The 23,306-nt window shown below is 42.3% G+C and overlaps 1 protein-coding gene across 1 annotated transcript in view; it reads right to left on the bottom strand.

The window, feature by feature from the left end:
• LOC126399664 (rho GTPase-activating protein 27-like) overlaps nt 1-23,306 on the bottom strand; it is a 43,431-nt gene that overhangs the window by 6,642 nt on the left and 13,483 nt on the right. Inside the window, exons 2-9 of the mRNA XM_050059811.1 lie at nt 11,483-11,941; nt 9,757-9,996; nt 7,040-7,120; nt 6,714-6,836; nt 4,631-4,717; nt 2,748-2,815; nt 2,528-2,615; nt 1,991-2,092 (exon numbers count right to left, since the gene is read on the bottom strand). Of these exons, the coding sequence (XP_049915768.1) occupies nt 1,991-2,092; nt 2,528-2,615; nt 2,748-2,815; nt 4,631-4,717; nt 6,714-6,836; nt 7,040-7,120; nt 9,757-9,996; nt 11,483-11,941 (1,248 nt within the window). The remainder of the gene's footprint in view (nt 1-1,990; nt 2,093-2,527; nt 2,616-2,747; nt 2,816-4,630; nt 4,718-6,713; nt 6,837-7,039; nt 7,121-9,756; nt 9,997-11,482; nt 11,942-23,306) is intronic.

Raw genomic sequence — 23,306 nt, 5'->3', positions numbered from 1 at the left:
TGGGATTGTATGAGGTACTTTTCTATAGTCAGTGTGTTACCTACAGTAGATGGTGGTCAGCACACTCCAGTTTGGAGAAACAGGAAGCAGTTACAGATAAATGTACTTCTTTAATTCAGGAAGTACACTCAGCAATGAATGCAAACATCAGCATGATACAACCGTGCACCCAACACATTGTTCAAGATTTTTAAAGGCTCTCTAAGTCTTCCTAAGCTTGAAAAGTTTTTGTCACATACAGCAAACATCTCCTCGTGATCCGCTAGCTACATGTCCTCTGAATATGCTGTGAAAAAGTCCGGTCTCTGTAGGCAGCCCTGGCTCCGCAAATGGCAAAAAAAACATTTGGGTCCAGGCTGCACCAACCAGCCAGCGCGAGACCAGCGAAAGCAAGCACACACACACGTGAACGCAGCGCCCAGAGAGGCAGTTAGAGCACACACACGTGAACGCAGCGCCCAGAGAGGCAGTTAGAGCTACAGGCTAGCCTGGAAATCCAGACCCAAATCTAGAAAGATTTAGGGTCTGGCTATGANCATTACTGATTGCCAGAGTGACTCGCTGAGCAAATTCAAATTGTGCTCTCGCAAGAACTCTGAATTTCCAGGGTAGCTGCAGGCTACAATGAGGCTAAAAACAGAGTTCAAATGACGTTTTTCCAAACAACTTTTTTTGTCGGGGCTTCAGGACACTTGGATCACTACGGACGAGCAGTATGGAGATATTTTGTGGTTTCAATAATGTGTTTTTGGACGTTTGAATCTGGGGCGCCGTCCGCCTCCATTAGGTGGAGTTGTGCTGCTACCCCCTCTCCCCTTGGATCTCCGCAAGTGTTATGAGGACTCTAAAACTTTGAGCTAGCTCCATTGTGTTTGATAACATTGTTGAACGTAAACAGAAGTGATGCCCAATGGTGCTTAGCGTGTCTTTAAGTTGTGTGCACTGCTATTTTTCACCATATCTTTTTCCATAGAACCTTAATTGAATTTTGTCAAAATTTACGAAAGCTAAGAAATGTACTGCTGCAGACGGGTGCAACAGGATACATCTGTCTTTTAGCCACCTTAAAAAAACAACATCAGTTTAAGTGGATGATATATATAGAATATTTATATGTAGAGAGCGATTTCAAACGAGGAACTAAAGCAGTTACATTGCCCTCTTCAATGCCAGACTCCATTAAGAAAAACTTTAATTCTACCTCACTGAACACAGGAGCTGCTGGTCTACTGCTGCCTGCATCGGTTAGTTGGTTTGTGTTTTTGGTGTTTTAACTGGTTAGTTTGGATTCACCAAAGTCACACAATAACACAAACAAACTGACTGATGAGGCAGCGTTGCACCAGCAGCTCCTGTGTTCTGCATGGTAAAATGACTGTTTTTGTCAAAGGAGTCTGGCTTTGGATTTCAAACTTTTTTTGAAAGGCACACCAAAGGGCAAGACAAGATCTCAAGGCACACCTGTGTTTATATCTGTGCACAATAGCTTCTATCATGTGTGTCATCACTCTTATCATGACATGACACAATACAAATAAGAAGAAATAAGTCAGGTAGCTTTCATGATACTCTTTACTGACTTTTTTTTCCTCTTTTCTGTCAGTGGTCGGTCGTCTTCGCTGGTGTTTTGTTGTAATTTGCTCGGTACTATAAAGCGAACCATTGTCCCACTCACGGCTCTGTCCTTTTAAATCTTATCATCGCTCACACTGGCTGCCAATCAGGGCTTTTGATGCGTCACACACTTAGAATTCCCCACACCCAAACAGCGACAAATGGGTTCCCCGTGAAGTTTGTTTTATAATTATTTAATCAACTGATCTACTGTCTGTAACACACTGACTATGGATAAGTACCTCATACAACCCCACTTAAAAAAAATCCAAACTCTCCCTTTAAATGGGGCAAACAGAGCTAAAAAACAAACTCAAAGCACACGTGTTATTTGCTCAAGATAAAATCACACACTGCATTATCAGCTGACACACACCTCTAAAACATTCTTTTTGCTGGATTTGTCCTTTGAGGCCCAGCCAATCGTCGCTCCGCGCAGGTCCACCGTGACCTCTGGAACAATCTGATTGGTCTTGTTCTGCATGGAGAAAAAAAAACAAAAACACATACAGCTGTTTACGAAACTGACGGTGCTGCATTCCAAGAAACTAGCTGAGACTGTCCCCGACAGCTTACGACCTGAGGGCTTGTCTGCGCTGTCACCTCTGTGAGGAGTGACAGCGCAGCCGGCATCATGCTGCAGTGTTAAGTTTCATTTGTGTCTTTAGGGAGAAAACATGACACCAAAGTGCAGACTATATGAAGGTGTTTAAACTTACAGACAAAAAAAGAAAGAGCAGTTAGTGGCTAATTCTGTCTGTAACCTTTCAGCTCATCACAACCCTCTCAAGAAATGTACAGAATGCAACGTGAGCAGGAACATTCAGGTGTCAGAGCTTCTTATTAACGCAGGATGAGCACTTTCCTCCACATACAAACATGCAAGTCCTTCTATTATTAGTGCAGATCGTACCGAGGCCCCTGCTGCTGCAGACTTTGGGTCTTTGTGGAACGTCAGCACTCCTCCGTGGAGCACTGTCCATGTCTGGGCCCAGTTTTTCCTGAAAATGTGCAAATAACCATCAGTAACACAGAACAAAACGACAGAAGGCGTTGGAGGAGATGACACGTGACTCCAAACACACCCAAAAACAGAAACGTGAAAGTGTTTTCAAAGTGATGTTTCAGCTTACCTCACTTTCTTGCCGTTCTCACACACTTTTGTTTTGTTGAGAATTCCGGCTTTCTCTAAGTTCTGCACCTGGGAATGTGAAATATCACAACTTTATTTTCAGACTACTTTAATTGTTAGGTCTATGTGTAAAAGTTATGTGATATGAGGGACACACACTGCTGGCTGAAGTGAACACAAACTTCTTCAGTAAAGCCATGCATTCAGATTATGTTCAACAGCTTTTGCACAATGATGAATATGGTAAATCCTTGAAAAGTAAAAGATTTAATCATCCGCCTGTGTTAAGAGACTTAGAACAGACGATATTCCGAAGAGGAAGGGGAGAAATCAAGAGAATATTTAGTCTACTCTGTGTATTTGTAATGAGTAAGGCTGTTGTCACTCTACGTTTTTGTTATTGCAGGATGAAATTTTAGATGAAAACCAACAACGCATTAGGCCGTTTCTAAATACCTTATGACTTCCCCTTCCTGTCTCTGCCGACTCACTCTCGATAAAAAGGTAAACGCTTAAAAATGGGTCATTAATATATAGTTTCATTTTCAAAGTGTGAGTTTACTCCAGCTTCCTCCCACAATCCAGAGACATGCAAGATAAATCAATTGGGGACTCTACGGACGGGGACGGTGAAGGACGGGCCGACTTATGAGAGAATCGCCGACTGACCAGCCGCGGCTTCCCTCCCACGTCACTGTTTACGTCACATGCTGAGCTACACGTTTTGTTACTTGCTCACGCCCCCCATTGCCCCGAAAAAGGCACATTCTGTATTAACAAAAGTAGGCAGGCGGCATTTTGCTGCACTCCCTGATTTTGTTTTTATACTGCCAATGCTGAAAAAAGACTGATTGGGCTTTCCTGCAAATTTGCACAATTCATATCTAAAAAGGGCTCATGAGTCAGCCCTGTGATAGTCTGGCAACCTGTAGTAACGGCCAGAGAAGTGTTTTTGCAGAACATTATGGTGTCACAGTGAAACTGACCTTTGACCTTTTAGATATAAAATGTCATCACTTCATCATTTTATCCTATTTGACATTTTTTGTCATGCCTTCCTTAGTATATTTACGTAAACTTTTTATTTTCTATTCTCTAGTTCTTTAATGAATTGTTTTTAAATGTCCTTTTATATTATATTACAGTGTATTATGTACTGTATTATGTATCAGGATCTTGTCTTGATCCTTTGCTGCTGAAATGTTCTCTATAAATAAACTTGCCTTGTTTTGATGCCCAAAATCTGATCAGTACATCACTGAGTCAAAGTACACATTTGTGCCAAATTTTAATAAAATTTCCTTGAAGCATTTTTGAGATATTACTTTGTAAAGAATGGGACAAACTGACAGACAGTTGTCGGGCATTAAAAAGACATTTAATAACAAAGCAGCATGTTGCTAACTGTATATTTGCAAGTCAGAAATCTGCAGTGTTTGGCAAATTAACCCCTGAATACAGCCGAACATGAGCTCCAATCCCAAACCCTATAGAGGACAGATGACGCTGGGAATATAAACAGCAGGTTTATCAGGATGTCAGCTGTAACATGCATCCCAGCAGCAGTGGAAACTCATGCACTTCAATGCAGGGAATGAAACATGCCTGTTCATGCGCAACAAACGCTCTTTGACTGATCTACAGTCACACCTTTCACTCATCATAGATAGACGCTGCTATCTACGTGCCGAGCTCAGGTGAACGCTCAAACTAACAACCCACATTATAGCGCAGCCACCTGGAGGTCAGATAATACGGGTTCCTCCAGGGTCTAAACCCAAAAGCCTTCAGAGAGAGACACAGAACAGATCAGATACAGGGCAGCTCACAGTGCTTCATGGCTAACCGACTAGAGCAGACCGGGCAGGCAGAACACACACTCACGTTATGCTGTGTCTCTGGTGAGTTTCCTGTACTGGAGCTGTCGCTGCTGTAGTCGGACGTGTTCCTCCTGTGAGTGGGGACGAACCTCTGAACAACAGGAGAGGGAGATTTTAGGATTTACAGTTCATAAAATCACCAGATAACATTTGCATTTCATTGGGCAATGGATGCTTAGTGTTATAACCATGGTCGTATTTTGTATTCTTGTGTGTCTTTCCATGAATGTGCGTGCGATAGTCTCTGTGTATGCAAATAGGTCTGTGCGAGCACAAGCAGATTTATCGGCGCTGGCAGGTGACTGGCACGCAGTGTTGACAGCCCCCTGTAAACAGCCAAAGTGGCATTGGCTCGGGGGCAGTGAAGAAACCGTCCACCAGAGCACCTGTACACCAAGTGTTCGCAGCCACACTTAAGGCGGTGTCCTGCTGCAGGTCGCAGAGGTGGGCTGCCTATTTTGTTTTCTTTGTTTTCTCCTGTTTAATTAAGCAGCGCACAGTTAGTGACGTGTTTTCCATCACTTAGCAGTGGTTGATCCGTCAGAGTGGGTAGACACAGCTAATGCAACAGACTGGCTTGTAAGCTGACTTGTGTGTGAAGCGGTGTACAGTTTTTTTCACCGCTCGTGTCATGAGTATAAGGTTATGACGGCCAAACAAACAACTGCTTTCACACAGGCAACACTGTTTGGATCTCTGGGAAATTACATCTAAAAAACACACCTGCAGTTACCATTTATCACCACAGGTGTCGCCAAAGAGAGCAAAACTGAGATCTTGAAGATTGTAGTCTGAGTGGGCGGAAGTTCGCTGCATAGATCAGCCTCTCATTGGGCGGAACGAGCCACCCGCTGAAGTCCCGCCCTACCACCTCCGGTTGCAGTTTTCAATATGTCCTTTACTAACTTTTGCGGTGTTTGATCTTGCGGGGATGTAGCCATTTTTCTGCCATGGTTCACATCCTGTAGGTGATATTTTTGTGGGCGTGTTACACCAAAACCTGTTTCCCCCCGGCAATATTTTTGCAAGCGCACCGTTGCTGTGGCACCGCCCAGAAGGATTGTGATTGGTTGAAAGAAATACAAGCAGCCGGGGCGTTTTTTTCTCCAATCTTAAAGTGAGAGTCGGCCCAGCCAGACCTTTCTTTTCTTGAGAAAGGTCTGGTGAGCAAGACTATGAAGATTGTAACTTCAATGTTACAGTATACAGAGATATTTCAGACAATATTAGAGTCACTTTAGAGTCAAACTTGGTACTGAAGCGTCTCTTTTTAGTGACTGTTGTTTCAGATCACTGTATTTGTTTCCCCCCACGTCCATAAAGAAATAGTTTTCCCAGTTTGATGTGGAAGAACTTGACTGGCCTGCACAGAGCTCTGACCTCAGCCCTATCCAACAACTCTAGGATTAAGTGGAACACCGACTACGAGCCGGACCTGATCACTGACATTGGTGTTGAGCCTCGATGACGCTCTTGTGTCTGAACAGGAGCAAATTTCTGCAGCCAGGTTACAAAATCTGGTGGAAGATTGGAATCTGATAAGCAGAACATTAACGCCTGTTGTTTTGTGATGAATAATCACATAGGTCTGGAATGTTCAGGTGTCTACATACTTTTGGCCACGGCGTGCATAGTTACACCCTGTATGTGCCAAATCCAACCACACCTGGGAGACACATTTATAAAAAATTATTAAGAGATCAGGTAACTGTTTTTTGTTACACCTAATGGGGAGACATAAACACATAAACGTACTGCTGTTGTGCCCTTGAGCAAAGTGTTGAACTCATGACTGCTCAGTAAGTAAATAGCCCTTATTTGTATCCCAAGTGTTTGTGTACAATAACCCTCCCTCTGCCTGCAGCTCTGTCCTCAGGCTGCTACTGTAAATACGAATGCACTGCAGTTGATTTGCCTTGCTAAATACGGGTTTAAAAAGCTGGGAGTGTTGGTTGTTGAACAGGGACTCACCCTCACTACTTCTGCCTGACTAAACCGTTCTGTTGAAGCCAACTGACACACCCTGGACGTGGGATACAGCGTATGCATGTACATGCAGGTCTGAGTGTGTGAAAGTATGAGTGTACCCCATCATCCTGGGCTGAGCTGAACTGTGCAGGTCCCATGGTGTGTCTCCAGTTCTTGATGACTGACGCGTTGTCTGCCTCGACGCCATTTTCCATTCTGGAATGGCCTGGAGCTACAGGGACCTGGAGGGACCAAAAGACGTTTAAGTTTATTTTAATTACAAAACTGTGAAATTTTGAGGAATGACACGACAAATTCAAAGACGTGTTTTACTGTAAATCAAAACAAAGCACTATGTGGCTAGTTTTGTGTCCTGAACGACACATATTGTCAGTTACTGTACATCATGAGCAAAGTGGTGCGCCATGTAGTGAAGGAACTTTACCTCAGGCAAGTTCCACTGAGACTTGGAGCCGTCTCTAAGGTAGTAGTAGGTCTGCCCTCGATCATCCCTGGACTTGATCCACTGTTACACAACAAAAATGTCTTGGTTAAAAATGATTCAACTCAATGCTGTTTGCCAGATTAGAAACTGTTACAGTATGTCCGTCAGGCATAAGCCTGGAGGGGATCATGTGTTTGGTCCTGTGTGTGCACATGTGTGAGTGTCTGTATCTGTCTGTCTGCAGCTAATCTGGCAAATTACTGGACCAACCAGCCTAATATTTTGTGTGCACCTTTATGACTGTATGCTCAAGGACGTCTCGTGGTTACGGAGATTCATAATTGTTGAAAAACCTGTTTTATTGACTGCCAACGGCTCCTCATTCCTCCTAACTGGCTCTTATGAGCTGCAATTTTGTTGCAGGCCACATTTTGGCCTTTGTAGTGGCTTAAAAACTGATGTCCAAAAAAAGGTTTGGTTTTAATTTGAACTGAAGCGTGTGCAGATTAATTCCATATCTAATATGTTAAGATCTACTAAAGATAGACATGTTAAATAAAGAATTAGTCCCTAGCCCTTTTTAGACAGGAATTGTGCAAATTTGCAGGAAAGCCCAATCAGTCTTTTTTCAGCATTGGCAGTATAAAAACAAAATTGGGGAGTGCAGCAAAATGCCACCTGCCTACTTTTGTTAGTACAGAATGCGCCTTTTTCGGGGCAATGGGGGGCGTGAGCAAGTAACAAAACGTGTAGCTCAGCGTGTGACGTGGGAGGGAGATCGCGGCTGGTCAGTCCTTGAGTGATTCTCTCATAAGTTGGCCCGTCCCCGTCATCTGACGGTTAATGGCCTCTTTGTTTGCGAGGGCAAGGAGGGCACGCAATTGCGCAGTGGGTCGCACGTACGTGGCGTCATCAACAGCTCCTCCCACAAGTCATCAACAGCCCCTCCTGTGGCGGAAGGGCGCCTCTGTCTTTTTAAACCAAAAGGGTTCTGCCAATATGTCTACCCTACGAGGCGGAAAATTGGGCACCACGGATCAAGTCGCCAATCCGGCTCTGTGTGTCTAAACGCTCGCAGCTTGCCGGCAAAAACGGCCCAACATTCGCGGAAAATCTGGCAGTGTAAAAGGGGCTCCTGTCTTTGTAACCTTCATCGCCATTTTAACTATAAAGACAGTAGGAGGGTCAATTCCACCGGGCATAGCTTGTGCGGTCTGCCTGCAACCCGGGTTTGTTCCTTCCACTGCACGGTGTCATACCACACCAGGAGCGGACGCCTGATTTTGTAGACTCACAAATTTTGTTGATTTGGTCATTTTTGATAGTAGTTAAATCTTTTTTGTTGGGGGGGGGGATTGATTTTAATTTTGCTCCTTGTTGTCATCTCCTACTAAGCTGTGCCGTAGCCAACAGACAAAGTAAATACAATTAAAAATCCAGGAGGGGATGACATGGGTCAAAGATTTGTCGCTGTGTTTCAGTGATCGAAAATACCTCAATCCTCATAATCACATAGTATATATATTCACATCTAGTACCTGTTGCATCTGTGCAACACGCCATGGCTCCATCAAAAACAGGTGAGGCACACATTTTTATAATTTTTATAAGCCTCTGGGATGCTTCTGGGATGCTTCTGGGATGCGCTGCGCCACGTCTGCTGGAATTACAAGAACTGTCTCGACTGGCAGTGAGCAGCCTGGGGGGCGGGCGGCTCTCCTGGCAGACATCTGCACTCTCCTTTACAAGAAATGAATGCTTCTGAATTTTTAAAAAATATCCTACAGCTCTGGTAAGAATGAAAGAGTAAGGTGGGTGACCTAACAGAGTTGCATAACACACTTTCGCTCCCTGTGTGATTGTTTAACATTATTCTACACCGTAAAGACATCAGCACGCTTTCAACAAAATGCTCTCTGCAAACAAACATTAAGGTAACCGTGCTGGAAATGTCTCTGCATGTCAACATCTATGTTTACCCAATACTCTTAAGCCTTGTTTACAGCTGGTATTAACATGCGCCCTGGGTGATCACATGTGGACAGCTCTTTAGTACAGGTGTGAATGCACCCAATGCGTCCTGTTCAGACCACATTTGGAGGTGGTCTCAGCTGCATATGGCCACTGTCTTTCAGCAGTGTGCAGACTAATGTGTCCTGAGCTGCACTGACCGCCTACTCAGCTGATGTCCTCTGCATGGGCGGAAGTACGTACTCACTGACACGCCAACGCCGTATCAGACTATAAAGATATATTACGAGTGCGTCAAACATCTTGCGCATTTTGGTTTGGCTGGAACACGCCAAGGAATAGAACCCATAAGTGTTGTTTTAATTTTGCCTGTGCGCCAAGATAAGCAGACTTCTTCTTCTCTTTCTTCTTCTTCTTCTTTTAATTTCCTGCAGACTACATACAGGAAGTGCACTGCTGCTTCCACTTAAAAACAACAATGCATTTTTTCTTTGCAAACAGAAATTATTCATGTGTTTACTTGCCAAGAAAGCGGGGAAGTGAGCCACTGAGTGAGTCACTCAAGTGTGAAGACACATTCTAATATGCCAGGTGTGAACAGAGAGACTTAGAGCTGCCCACTTGTGATCGGATCACCCAAGATGCATGTTAACACCAGGTCTGAAAAGGGCTTTAAAGTGTTCAGCAGGTTAAAATGAATCATCTATCTTCCTCCTCTGTTTATATCAGTCAGTGCTGGGAGCTACCTGCTCTGGAGAGTGTTCACAGGTGAACACCCAGGTCCCATTGGGTTCCACATTGAGGTTCCAACCAGAAGGGGTGCTGCGGTCCAGGTTGGCCCGGGGGATGATGGTCCGGCTCACATGGCTGAGGGTGTACTCTTTAGGGAGGGTGGGAGGTCCCATGGCGAGGAGCTCCGGGTATCCCTCTGGCTGTTCAGCAGCTGGGTAATCCTCTGAGGGGTAGTCCTCCTCAGGTAGAGGAGGCTGGGGATGGACACACAGAACACATTAAAACACACATAACGTAGTGTAGACTACTGCTCATCACTTGTGATCTACTGGAAGTGTGTGGCGGTGTATTTATCTGCAGAGACTCTGCCCTCCTACTGTGTTTTCTTAGTTTCTGTGCTCAGGACGTTTATACCCACTGCGTTCACATGAGGTCAGGGCTTTATAAAAACACAGGTCAGGTGCCAGACTGTAAACAGCACGCATGAAAGAGACACGGCAAAAAAAAAAGGCAAATATAGTGAGGCAAGATGCCAAACAAGATCGAATTTGGGGTTGGCTTTTACTTTCAGTATCACTGCCGACTGTTCACCAGCAGTAACCAACAACCCTGCACAGATCAACATTTTTGGAAATACACTGATTCTATTTCTTGGCAAGAGTTCGACGAGAACATTGATACCACACTGATGTTTGTACAGTAAATATAAAGCAGAAGCTGTTTAGTGTAGCTGGGCACAAGGACTGGAAACAGAGGGAAACAGCTAACCTGCTGGTACGTGAATGCTACGACCTTTGGGTAGAGGCAGGCTAGCTGTTTCCCTCTGTTTCCAGTCTTTATGCTAAGCTAAGCTAATCAGTTGCTAGCTGCAGCCTCGTATTTAATGTACAGACATGAGGCTTGTATCAATCGATGTTAACATAGATATCATGCTACAGCGGCTGCAGGCTCAGTTGCACCACCAGCCCTTTGCTGCATGACATCCCTCTCTTTCTCTCCCCATTTCACACTAGAGTTTCCTATCAAATAAAGCAAAAATGCCAAAAAAATATTCCTTAAAAATAATAATAATAAAGCTCTTTTGAATTTAACTGAACTTAACCACGCCATATTAAAAGGGCGGTGCACATGCGTTTCCGTTTAGATGAACATTTTGCTACGTTGTGTCTCAGCTGAACACATTTCAGGGTTTTTTTTGTGTCAAAATGCTGCTACATCTCACTGAATAACGTCAGTGGAATAATTTCCCACTACGACCCAGATACAGAGCTCAGTGACTTTTCCGTGACTTTGATAAATAAGCCACGGCATTTCCATGGCCTCAAAGTATTCTTCTTTCTAGCTCAAAAAACCTCATTAAGGGGCAGAAAAGGGGTCACCTGTTGCTTGTGTTGTGAGGGAAACAGCTGAAAACTATCTAACGTGTGAATAATGTGTTCAGGATGATCCTATAAAGTGAAGCATTGGACACTTGAACTCTCCTGAATTCCCCTGACTGTCTGGGATACTCAGGAAATCAATTCAGAATGAGGACAAATGTCTTTTAAAGTTAGGGACACTACTGATGGGGGCACTCTGTGCTGGTGCTGTGAGCTTCCCTGATGAAAATGAGTCCTGTCTGCTATGTAGGTGCAGAAGATTTAATTCCATTAAAAGCAGACTGTATTTACAGCTTTCCCCTGGGTGAAGCTAAAACAGGAGACAGAGGGAGTTTAAGTAGAGCAGCCAGGCTGTCCTTACCGGCCCGTCCTCGTGAAACCTGTGCACACTCATAGGCTCCATCAGAGGGGGGTACGGGCTCAGCTGCTCTGGAGGCTCCCAGGACGTCTCCCCAGACATCGGGTTGTAGAAGTAGGGGCGACCGCTGGTCTCATCCACCAGCTGCTCCCAGTCGGAGGTCCACGCAGGGGGGGAGGTGGTGGATTGAGAAAGGGCGGGAGACTGAGGAGGCGAGGGGGAACAAGGTGGCTCAGGGTCCGTGGGGGAGTCGACGAAGGGGCTGTCCCAGGTGGTGCGCCCCGTGGAGGGGTGGTAGTAGTACTCCTGTCCACTGTCTTGGTCAACATGCACCTCCCATCCCTCTGGGTCAAGGTAGGAAGGAGAGTAGGATGAAGGAGCCGAGGGGGGAGACTCGGATATGCTTTTGCGAAGTTGTGCTACGTTGACGTACACGGCTGACTTGAGACTTTCATTCTCCACCTGTGGAAACAGAAAATAAACGCAGATGTAGAAGTGTTGTCTTTTCCAGGTTTTAAAGGCTGCATTACAGTAAAATGGTGCAATTTTCTGAACTCATCAGACAGTTCTAGCCTTTCTTTTACCTGCCTTTACCCACTCAGTCATTATGTCCACATCACTGATGATTGTGTGTGTGAATCTTTTGTGAACACCCCAATAATCAACGCACCAACAACAACAGAGTGTTTAGTAAGTCACGACTATCAAAATGTCACAACAACGACAGTGAAGAAATTTGTGGGAGCAAATCAGCCAGACACTGAATGTTGCTTGATGAGTCTTGTATTTTCATCACTGTACATGTTGTAAGCTTTTTGTAAAGGAGCTGTACTTTACTTATCAGAGTAGAGAGATGGCCGAGATGTGACTGAAGTTTTTTTCTTGTATCATGAGCCTCCCCGGAGCTACAAATATTTTGCACAAAGGCTCAACTGTGGAAAAATGTTTGAGTGCAATATAAGGGAGTTTTTTTAAGTGTCATATTGTTTACTGTTTTGTTTTTATGAGCTCTTTTTTTACTTATCTTTGCACTGAGGAGGTTGCATCTAATTTCACTGTACATGTACAAAGACAATAAAGATACTCTATTCTATTCGATTTGATTCTGTTTTATTTTTCCCTGAGCCTCCCTTAAGTGACTGAGGGAAAATGTATGACCCTCCCTCCACCATAAATAACCATATTTGACAGTTTGTGGCTGTAATAAATAGTGTGGTTGTGGAGATTTTTAAAGAAAACATGCTTTTCAAACCCACTTGTGATTTCAGGGAATCTAGAGATATTTAAAATGAATACAAATGCAACCATTTAAAGTTGAATGTCCCTCCCGTAAGCCAAATCAAAAAAACATAACTCCTTCCCCAGTGCTTGAAAAAGTATTTTTGAAGTGCACCACCCCTCCCCTCGTATAAATAACGCACAGTCCCTAACTATGGGTGCGAATCACATACTTTTCTTTTTACTTTTAGTAGGTACTGCAGCTGCCCGTAAAAAGTACGTACTGTTGCATGCAGTATGCACACAATCAGGAAATACTACTTTTGCATAATGTTACACCCTGAACTTTGACCCTCTTGCTTTTATATCTGTTACCTTGGAGATAAACAAACGGCACTCACCGAGGTTCCCAGAGATGGAGATAAACTATCTGCTGTTTGTGATTTATGTAGCTTAACTTTAAACTTATAACTGCATAGACTGCAGATTCTAACATATTATATTTGTGACAGTGACATTACATCTGCAGTTCTCTGTCATTGTTATTTTTACAGTTACGTCCTTTATTGTTTGTGATAATTATGATTATTTTCTTCACTTAAACAATTAAACTTCCAATTATTACTATTCAACAGGTCATCAGTTACTTGAGTGTGCTGTCATCCATCATTTGGATATCTGACAGCTGTCAATCAGCTATCAAAGATCTGCTAGCTGTTTGCCACTCAGTCAATGTGACGTATCGTCCGCTGCGCCGAGGATTGTGGGTCAGAATAGCCTGAAAAGCATGCTGACTTACAGACTGCGAAATTGGACCACATGTAGTAGAACATCCTGGTATTTTTGGCATATTGCATTTGACATACTATGTACTGGGACATACTAAATCTTCGGTAACACTTTACTTGAAGGTATCTACATAAGAGTGACATGACACTGTCATAACTATGACATGACACGGTCATGAACCTGTCATATACATGTCATAAACGTTTATGACTGCTGTCAAGTGTCATTTGGTTTTTGTAATGACAAGTTGACATTGTTTGGGTTGTCTTGATTATGACAACTTGACATTAATCAAAGTGACATTACCAGAAGTTGTCTTTGTCATGACAAGTTGACATTACATTTGTTTGGGATTTGACATTAATTAATTAACCAGGATGATATTACCAGAAGATGTCTTTATGTTAATGTCAAGTTGTCATTATAAGGACATCCCGAACAAATGTAATGTCAACTTGTCATGACAAAGACAACTTCTGGTAATGTCACTTTAATTAATGTCAAGTTGTCATAATCAAGACAACCTAAACAATGTCAACTTGTCATTACAAAAATCGAATGACACTTAATGACAGCAGTCATAAACGTTTATGACATGTACATAATGTTTATGACAGGTTCATGAAAGTGCCATGTCATAGTTATGACAGTAAAGAAGAAAAGCACACGCACATCTCATTCATAGGTGCTGAGTCCGTAAAATAGAAGTAGGCAGGTAGAAGACTCGCAACACTGCAGCTCCCGGTAGAAGAATTCTTTTAATAAGTGACTACATAATAACTTAAGATTACATAACAGATAAAGACAACGTTTCGAGCCCTCTTCGTCAGGTCAGTGAGGTCTTCGTCACTGACCTGACGAAGAGCCTGCAGTGTTGCGAGTCTTCTACCTGCATAGTTATGACAGTGTCATTTCATTTTCATTTTTCATTTAACCTTTATTTAAATCTCGAGGAATCATTGAGGGCGAGCCCTCATTTACAATGATGTCGAGAGCACAACAAACAACAATTAAAAATCACAAAGAACGAGCAAATAACAACACACCGAACACCTTTAAAAACAGTTACATTCAAAAGTACAGTAGTTGGTAATCATAGTTTTAAACTGGCCTATAGTAACCATTGTGTTGAGTTTGAGTGTACGTTGCAAGATGTTCCAGGAAGATGCTGCAGAAGAACTAAAAGCAGTTTTACCAAATTCAGTGTTAGTGCGGGGAACATCGAGCATTAAGCAATCAGTTGAACGTGTAGAATAATTACTATGTGACCAGTTCAATAAAGTGCTGAGGTATGGTGGCATGCTGCCGTTCAAAACTTTATAAATGAAAAGTAGCCAGTGCATATCTCTTCGCACAGATAAAGGTGCCCATCCCACCTTATCATATAAGACACAATGATGGGTGGAGTAACTGGAACTGGAAGTCATGTCACCGTTATGTAGATACCTTCAAGTAAAGTGTTACCAAATCTTCTTCTGACATACTATATAGTAGGGTTGTCAAAAGTATCGATACTCTGAAAAGTATCGATACTCAAACGCTGAATCCGGATACAATACTAATTTACAAAAGTATCGATACTAACAGTGCACGCCACCTCAGCGCCTGACGGGTGCGCACGACGGGTTCGATGGACACAGCATCAAACTAAAATATAACTTCTAACGTTAATGTGGGAGCTAAGCAGAAAACTATCAGTCATGCCCGTCTGTAATATTAATAGACAATGTTAGTTTAACAGGACAACACAATTATGTGTGTCTGAAAAGTTATGTTAACTGTAAAGTCACAGATTGAAGCTGAAAAAACGTTTGGTTTCTCCCGTAACCCCTGGTTCTCTGATCACATAGTGAGGTAGAAACAAGAGCATCCTGAGCCTAAACTACCAACTCTATTTGATCAGCAACGAAAATATGGTGCCAATTCACCAGAAGCACAGAAAATAAACAGGGCTGTAGATAAATACATTTGTATGGACAGATCTTGTTTCTGGTTGTTATTTATTTTGGGGGGATTTTTTGTTGTTATCATTGATGTTACTGTTCTGATCTTTATTTAAAAAATGACATGCCTCTTAATTTTTTGCTGCTGTATCGAAAATGCTATCGAGTATTGAATATTTTCCTTGGTATCGATATCGAGTTTGAAATTTTAGTATCGTGACAACCCTACTATATAGTATGATTCATCTCTTTTTCATGTTTCTATAAGTATTGGTTGTTTAGTAACTGTAACAGACAGACCATCTATTACTCTATTTATGTTTCTTTGGTCATGGAATATGTAATTATCTCCGCCAGGCATCAGCCTCAAGGAGATCATGCGTTCGATCGTGTGTGTGCAAACTACTGGACCAATCAGCCTAATATTTCATGTACACATGTTTAGCTGTATGCTCAAGGACTTCCTGATGGTAGGGTAATTCACAAATGTTGAAAAACCTGTTCTATTGACTGTTTTATACCGCTATTGACTCCTCACTCCTCTTAACCGGCTAAAAACAACAAGTCGTACTATGTGTTGCAGACCACATTTTGGCTTTCGTCGTGGCTCAAAACTGACATCCATAGAAAAGTATAATCTCATTTTGAAGTGGAGTATCTGCAGATGATCCACTAAAGTTAGGCTCAATAGGAGATGAGTTAGTTTTTGTTATCTTTGTTGCTATCTTGACTGCGGTTGTTGTGCACGAACCCTATATTGTCTCAATTTCCATTTCAAGGTATTTGGTCAAAAATGAAATGATATTTGATGTTTTCATTATCACCCAGCTCTGTGTGCTTTTCTAAAGATATTTTGTGAAGTAAAACAAGCTCCAAAATGACAGTGCTTGGTGAACTTGTACTTAACAAGATAAAAGCAGCATCAAGCAGTGTTAAGTACCAGCCTTCAGCACACTGCTCTTTGCAGTTTAGCTCTTAAGAAGTCAGCCTTCCGCATCTTACAGAGCACCAGAGCACAGGAAGTAGCCCACAGCTGAAAAAAACACACACACCACAGAGGCGTTTCTCCTGCAAATATGATCATTACCTAATTCTAGACATTTCAAAAACACCCATACACAAGAGTTCAATGCTCTCATATCAAAGTAACGTCCAGAGGTTATGTCTGTATTAGTGATCCTCCCAAAGCAGACTAACGTGTGCCAGTCTGTGGTGTTTATGGGATGCCACAATGAATGCTAGGTTTAAAAAAAACATATATATATATATATAGATTATCTACCACACAAATGAGAGCATCTGACCACATGCTAACTGCAGAGAACTAAAAACTAGGTTACACTTCACCACTATCATCAGCCATTATCTTGCCCTTTCACAAATAAAAACCTTTTCCAGTTTTTCTAACACAAAGTGCATTTTCAGTTTCTGTCTAATAGAGGGAAGCTGCTGAATCCTCCATGTCATGTTACTTTCATAAGCAGATGATTTGACTCGCTGCACGGCCGGAACCTGACATGCAAAATGGACCCGCTCATCGCTAACAATTTGTTTAAAGAACGTCAATTACGAGTAGGACTGAAGTTGTGATGAAAGGCTGCCTCTGTCCTCAGCGCTCTGTGAAACTGTGACGCAATGAAAAGTGTCCCCAGCGTGACACTTGAAATGACGCCTGCCAGAATAAAAACAATGTGATCCTTCTTTAAGTTGCTCTTTTCTCACCTGTGCTTCACTGAGGCGATTATTCCTCACCACGACACTCTTGCAGAGCCTTTTATATGCCTTCATGATGGCACATAGAGACTACACTCCTACAGACAATACTCTTAACTACGTCTTGTCTCAAAGCTCATGGTCTATATTTACCAAGGCCTGAGACCTGTGTGTGTGTCTGTGCTGCATCTTTTCATCACTGTGCTAAATGTGCAGTGCTGTAAAGACGAGACATGTTAAGGATACCAACAGACATTTACTCCTACACTGTGCTTCAGTGAAGTTTTGAGGTACTTTGCATGAGTATTTTGATGTTAATCTGCACATTTTAGGGAGCAAATACTGCACTTAATTCATTTGACAGCTGGAGTTACTTGTCACTTTGCATTAGAGGATTTTTTTTTTTTTTGAACATGTGGTCCACTTCAAAAATACACTGCATCATTTGGTGTGCAAAATCTTCCTTTTATGAAGTCACTGTGTGAAAATGAGTCCCGAAAGTTGTATTTTCTTCTTAATTTCAATGCAATAAATTTAAAGTTTCATCTTTCATAACTGTTTGCCACAATCTGCCTCAAAGTTATTCGGCCACTCCTTTTTAAAGCAAATCAACAATTTAATTTAAAATAATAAGTGGTTAAATACGGTATTGTTACTTCAATTTCCGCTTGTTTTACACAAAATATGTTCTTTTAAGATGTGATAATACACAGGAATGTCTTTAAGAGATGTGGCAATTTGCAGATTTAACTGCCCAACAGTCTATAGAGTAGTAAAATTTGAGTTATAATCATTCTGTAATACAACATGTAGGTATAATACAACACCATCAAAGAACCATTTTCTGTTTGAGTACTTATGATACTACTGAATGCGGGACTTTCACTTGCAGTATTTTTATATTGTGGTATTACTACTTTTTCTTAAAGGGTAACTTCAGTTTGTTTCCGCTTGGATCCTTTGTTTTTGTGTCAAAGTGACAAATAGGAACAACCAGAGAGAGAGGGCAGCAGCCTGCAGCCGTGAATACAGGCTGCAATGTAACGTTAATGAGCAAATGCGCACTGTCAAGGTGCTTGTTTTTGCCACTGACAGGCTCAGATTGTTATTCTAAGTGTCTGACAACATTATGGAAAGGATCCCTACAGAGACAGACCTTTATTTTAAAGAGTTAGATCCTTTTTGTTTAACCAGAAACAGCCCAGAAATTGCCGCGCCAAACCCACCAGACTCCATTTAAATTAACAGTAATTGTATCATCGTAAACACACACTTCAATTAGAGTCGACAGAAGTGAAATAAAATTCACAAAAGCCATCTTGGTTTGTCTTTCCACTCTTCCAACAATCACCAACTCTGGTTTGGTTGAAATAAACTCTTAATTCACCCAGTTATTTGTGAATATATGCTGCCTCTATATACACTAAAATTACTGTTTACTTAAGTGGAGTCTGGTGTGTTCGATGACGTTTGGGCCTGTTTTTGGTTAAACAAAAAGGATTTTACTCTCTAACAAAAAGGTCTTTCCCTGTAGGGTCTTTTCTATAATGTTGCCAGACACTTATAATAGCAATCTCAGCCTGCCAGTGTCATAAACAAGTCCTTTTAATGGTCAGAAATTGAGGAAATTGAGGGTGAATATGCCCACAGTGGTTACATTGCAGCCTTTTCATCACTGTCGGCTGCAGCAGTCTTCTACTGTTGTGCCCATTAGTCTCGTAGACGCAAACACATGATAAAATAGCATCCAGGTTGAAAAATGTCAAAATTACCCTTTAAGTAAAGAATAAAAATACCTCTTCCTGGTTTGGCTGAGGAGCCGAGGAGAAGATAAGACTGGTTAACATGAGTAAAAAGCATAATAAGTGGAAGGAAAGCATTTTCACATTATGGATTTCACGATCAGCTGTGTGGTTTTTTTTTTATCTGTCTATTCAGTGTTATCACTTTGCTGACTTTGCTTCTTTATCGATCTCAATCTAACCACGAGGCAATCGATACGGACAGCCAGACAACTGACCCCTAAACAGATTGATTCCAAACAACACAACACGGCTCCGCAGAGGCAGACAGAGGAAATGAAAGAGCTGCATCATTGATCTCTGAAATAGCTACGCTGGAACGCCCACAATGCAATGGAAGGAAAACTTTACAAACAGATACACAACAACAAACAATATGATGCAAACATGTGACAGATTGCAGCCGTTTTGAAGGGAATTCCACTCAATACAGGAAGGCGCACGTCAGTCAACCACTCCATGTTTTCAAAGGAAATATTGTACTTTTTATTCCACTGCATTTATTTGAAAGCAAGTGACTAGTTCAGGATTTGACATGCCAAACTCTGTGTTTTCTAAAATACAAGCCACTGTCAAAGATTCAAACACTTTCCAACATCTTAAAAAAAAGATGTATAGGAGTTGTTAGCAGTTCTACCAAAGAGACATTTCCCCCCTAAACTTCTCAGATGGGTTCAATTGAATGACTTTTTAAAGGTTTAACAAGGAAAAATTCTTGAATTCCTCTAAGTTTTTCTTCTTTCCCACCTCCTTAACCATCTCATGACCTCTTCGATTCATACTGCACTGTTTGGTCGCCTCACGTTGCCTGTGCCTTGGCCAAAAAGTTGCCCCTGAACACACCGCATAGACTACAGCCAACGGCCAGCCAGCACATATGTTCTGTGCCTGCCTGCGAGGACATTACTCTCCATACCAGTACACAGCAGTAGTCTCTATTCATCATTCAAAAAGGGAAATCAGGGGACTTACAGGGTACAGGATGCTTTAAGATGCTAGTTAGCCAGTTAGCAATTTAACAACACAACCTGCTGTTGAAAGAACAAAGGATATTTACAGTGCCCCAGTAACAATTATGTAAAAACAATTACGAATGTTTATGCTACAGAGCTCAGTGGCTAAAAAAATAATCTTGCGGGACACACCGATGCACCGATCCGATATCTGGATCGAATATCGGCCCTGATATCATCAAAACAGATGGATCGGGTATCGGAAAATGCAACCTATACCTCAGACGATCCTTTGCCTTTAAATCTATTGCGACGCGAGCTACGTCATACGTCACGGAGTGAAGGAGAGAATCTGCTGTGTGGAGGTATTTCACACTATTTCAACTGCTGTTGCACAATTGTTTATTTCTGTTCATCACTGCATTAATCTGTTCCATCTTGTTTGATTTTATCTTAGGAAAGAACTGTGTAGTCATCAATGCCTGATGCCTCTAGTCTTTTCTGTTCTACATGTAAAGGTATATAGCTTTTTAGGTCAACCATGGTATCGGATCAGTATCGGGTATCGGCTGATACTCAAAGCCACAGCATCGGGATTGGTATCGAAACTGAAAAAGGTGGATCAGTGCATCTCTAGGACACACTGCAAAACCCAGGCCGACAGATGCTCACGGACAGCCCGACATCAGCCCCTTTTACACTGCCTGTTCAAGGCGGGAATTTCGTGCTGTTATTCCGCTTTGCCATTTTTTATAAAAGGTACAATCTTGTAATGAAATGACAGAGTTGCCTTTAAACCAGCAGCAGAGGTGGTAACAGTGCCAAAACACTGCCTGTGTAAAAGGGGCAGGAGGCAAGACAGGACCACGGACAGGACAGGTTTTGACAAATGTGTGCAACCCAACGCTGGGAGATTTAAAAAGCAGCTGATAGCCGTTAGCAGCTAACTAAAAGAAGGAGAACAGCAGCCAAATTGGAAAAACAATGAGGTCCAGGAGCCTCATATCCTCCGCCGCCACAGAACAGAGACAGAAGATGATTGTTATGCCATTATTATTGTTTATGTCACACTAGAGGCAGACGATCTGTTGCTTCCAGGTTGCTACTATGTTGTCTAAAATCACACGATGCCGTTGTTGTTTGACTCTGTGTAAAAATGCAAAGGCAGCGTAAAGAAGGGACTTCATAGTGAAATGATCTCTGAGTAAAAATGGCTATTGATTGCCGGCTAACAGTCAGCCTTGTGTGCCCTCAGGAGGGGCTGGACCCCGAGGATGGGAATTAATGAAATAAATGACTTTATATAAGGCAGTTAAAACCAGCTGACGGTAAAATGTTGCTCACATATTGATAGATAATTAACCATCTAATAATACCATGCATAAATATATCACTCACTGTTTCTACTTTTGTGCTTTTAATACATGTTTGACTTTAGATTCTTGATTTTACTTGTAAGGGATAAGTTCTAAACTAATGTTCTGGTGCTTTCACTGAAGTAATGTATCTGAATACTTCATCCACCACTGGTCCTATACCTTAGTTAGTGTTCAGATGAACACTTTCACATGTTCTCCCACAGAGATGGCCTAAATTACAGAAAAAATGGCTGTTGTCTTGACCATAGAAGATTTTGAGCACCATTTTAAAATGTTTAGTCGTTCTAATCAGTTGGATATTACACACTATAACACTTGTTCTCAGGTCTGGTCATGGTGATATACAGAAAACTGACTGTAACACTCATCGAAGGCAGATGTCAACAAACGAAAGTGTCAAATTCAGACCTTAACGCACAAATACAGAGTTTCCCACTGCTACTTTCAGATGAAATGAACTGTAAGAGACTTTAACATCCAAACTGAACATTAACACCGGCATTCACAGCGACTGAGCTTTTAATCATCAGCCTTCAGCACTGTCAGTTCGCTATTTATGCCACTTTACTCAGTACAGGAAAAGAAACAAGTGCAGAGGTGCCATGTTTACGCAAAGCAGGAAGCAAGGCTGTCATCAAAACTGTCATCAAAACATGTTATCACATAAAGCACGCTGGCCACAGAGAATTAAATTTTACAACGTAGCAATAAAAGCTAATTTAATGTCGCTGTAATCACCTACCTGAGGAACCACCGGCAGAGTCATGCCCCGCTTGGCCCCGTGACTTGACCAAACCCTGGAGTACATCTCCACCATGTTTATATCATTCTCTTTAGAGGAGCCATAAATCCAAATACACAGGCAAGCACTGAACTGAAAGCGTGTGACCACGTTCAATGAACTTGTGATGGGAGAGAGAGAGAGGCGACACCCTTACGCACACATCCTCCTCTCGCAGCAGCTGTGACAGTTGCAGCCCAGATAGAAAGGAGAACTGTGAGCTCTGTTACAATAGCAGCAGGAAGGGACTGTGTGAGGACTGGGTGAGATGCATGTGTGCGTGTGTGTGTGTGTGGGTGGGTGAGTGTCGGTGTTTGTGTGTTCATATGCATGAATTCCTGTGCGCAGGGTAGGGGGGTAGAGGGTAACTGTCTGTGCGCGCTATGAGCCAAAAGCAGACAATGAAAACAAGTCAGAGAGGAGGGTTAGCTAGAGGGAGCTACATTAACTCTGCAGGTGACTTCAACCTACTTCCTGCTTTTGTGCCCCTATATGATAAAAAAAAAGGAGCTGTCGTCATGGAAACAACTTTCTTTAAGGAGTACACGGCTTTTAGTTCAGGGTTATATTAAAAAAAAGATGTCACAGAACAAGAAAGGTGCTAAAAACGACCATGTTTTCACCTACAAGTGCAGCAGCTGCTGTAACGTGTACAGTATTCTGCGCTCTACTACTTCAGGAGGTCACTAATGGGGAAAAAAAGGGAAGCAATATTTTCCCACAATAATAATGGGAGAGCTGCTTTTTCTATTCTGATGAGACATTGTGTTGTTAAAACTGCCGAGTCCACAAGTCTGAAACAGGAAGTCTGGTTTAAAGGCCAATTGTTCCACCATCACTTCCCTCTACGTGGGGCAACATTAGCCAGTCTGCAGACAACAGGGCAATTTGTGGCTGTTTTGTGGAGGTTTTGGGGGGCTAGGGTTAATCTCAAAATAAGGTTTGAGGCTTGTGTTGCTACATCTATGCTTGTTGATTGCTTTTGAAGTGCCAGTTGTGAATCAATGCTTCCTGGAACATCCATTTCACATTAAGTAGTGCCCAGACAGAGGGTACTTTGCCATTCAAATGTGCCTCGGAAAAACCTTGAAAGGATTATACTGTTGTATCTGAATTTTAGGAATGCACCGATACTCGCCTTGTTGACTGCCATCGGGCAACTGGCAAATAAGATGACATTCAGTGATGCCAGTGGCTGATGATTTTGGTCGTGTCACATCAGTTCTGTGCAGGCTACAAAGCAGGGCTT

This window comes from Epinephelus moara, chromosome 13, assembly GCF_006386435.1.
Source record: "Epinephelus moara isolate mb chromosome 13, YSFRI_EMoa_1.0, whole genome shotgun sequence".
Classification (NCBI taxonomy): Eukaryota; Metazoa; Chordata; class Actinopteri; order Perciformes; family Serranidae; genus Epinephelus; species Epinephelus moara.
The sequence above is the reverse complement of the archived record's forward strand: the minus strand, read 5'-3'. Positions and strand labels throughout refer to the sequence as shown.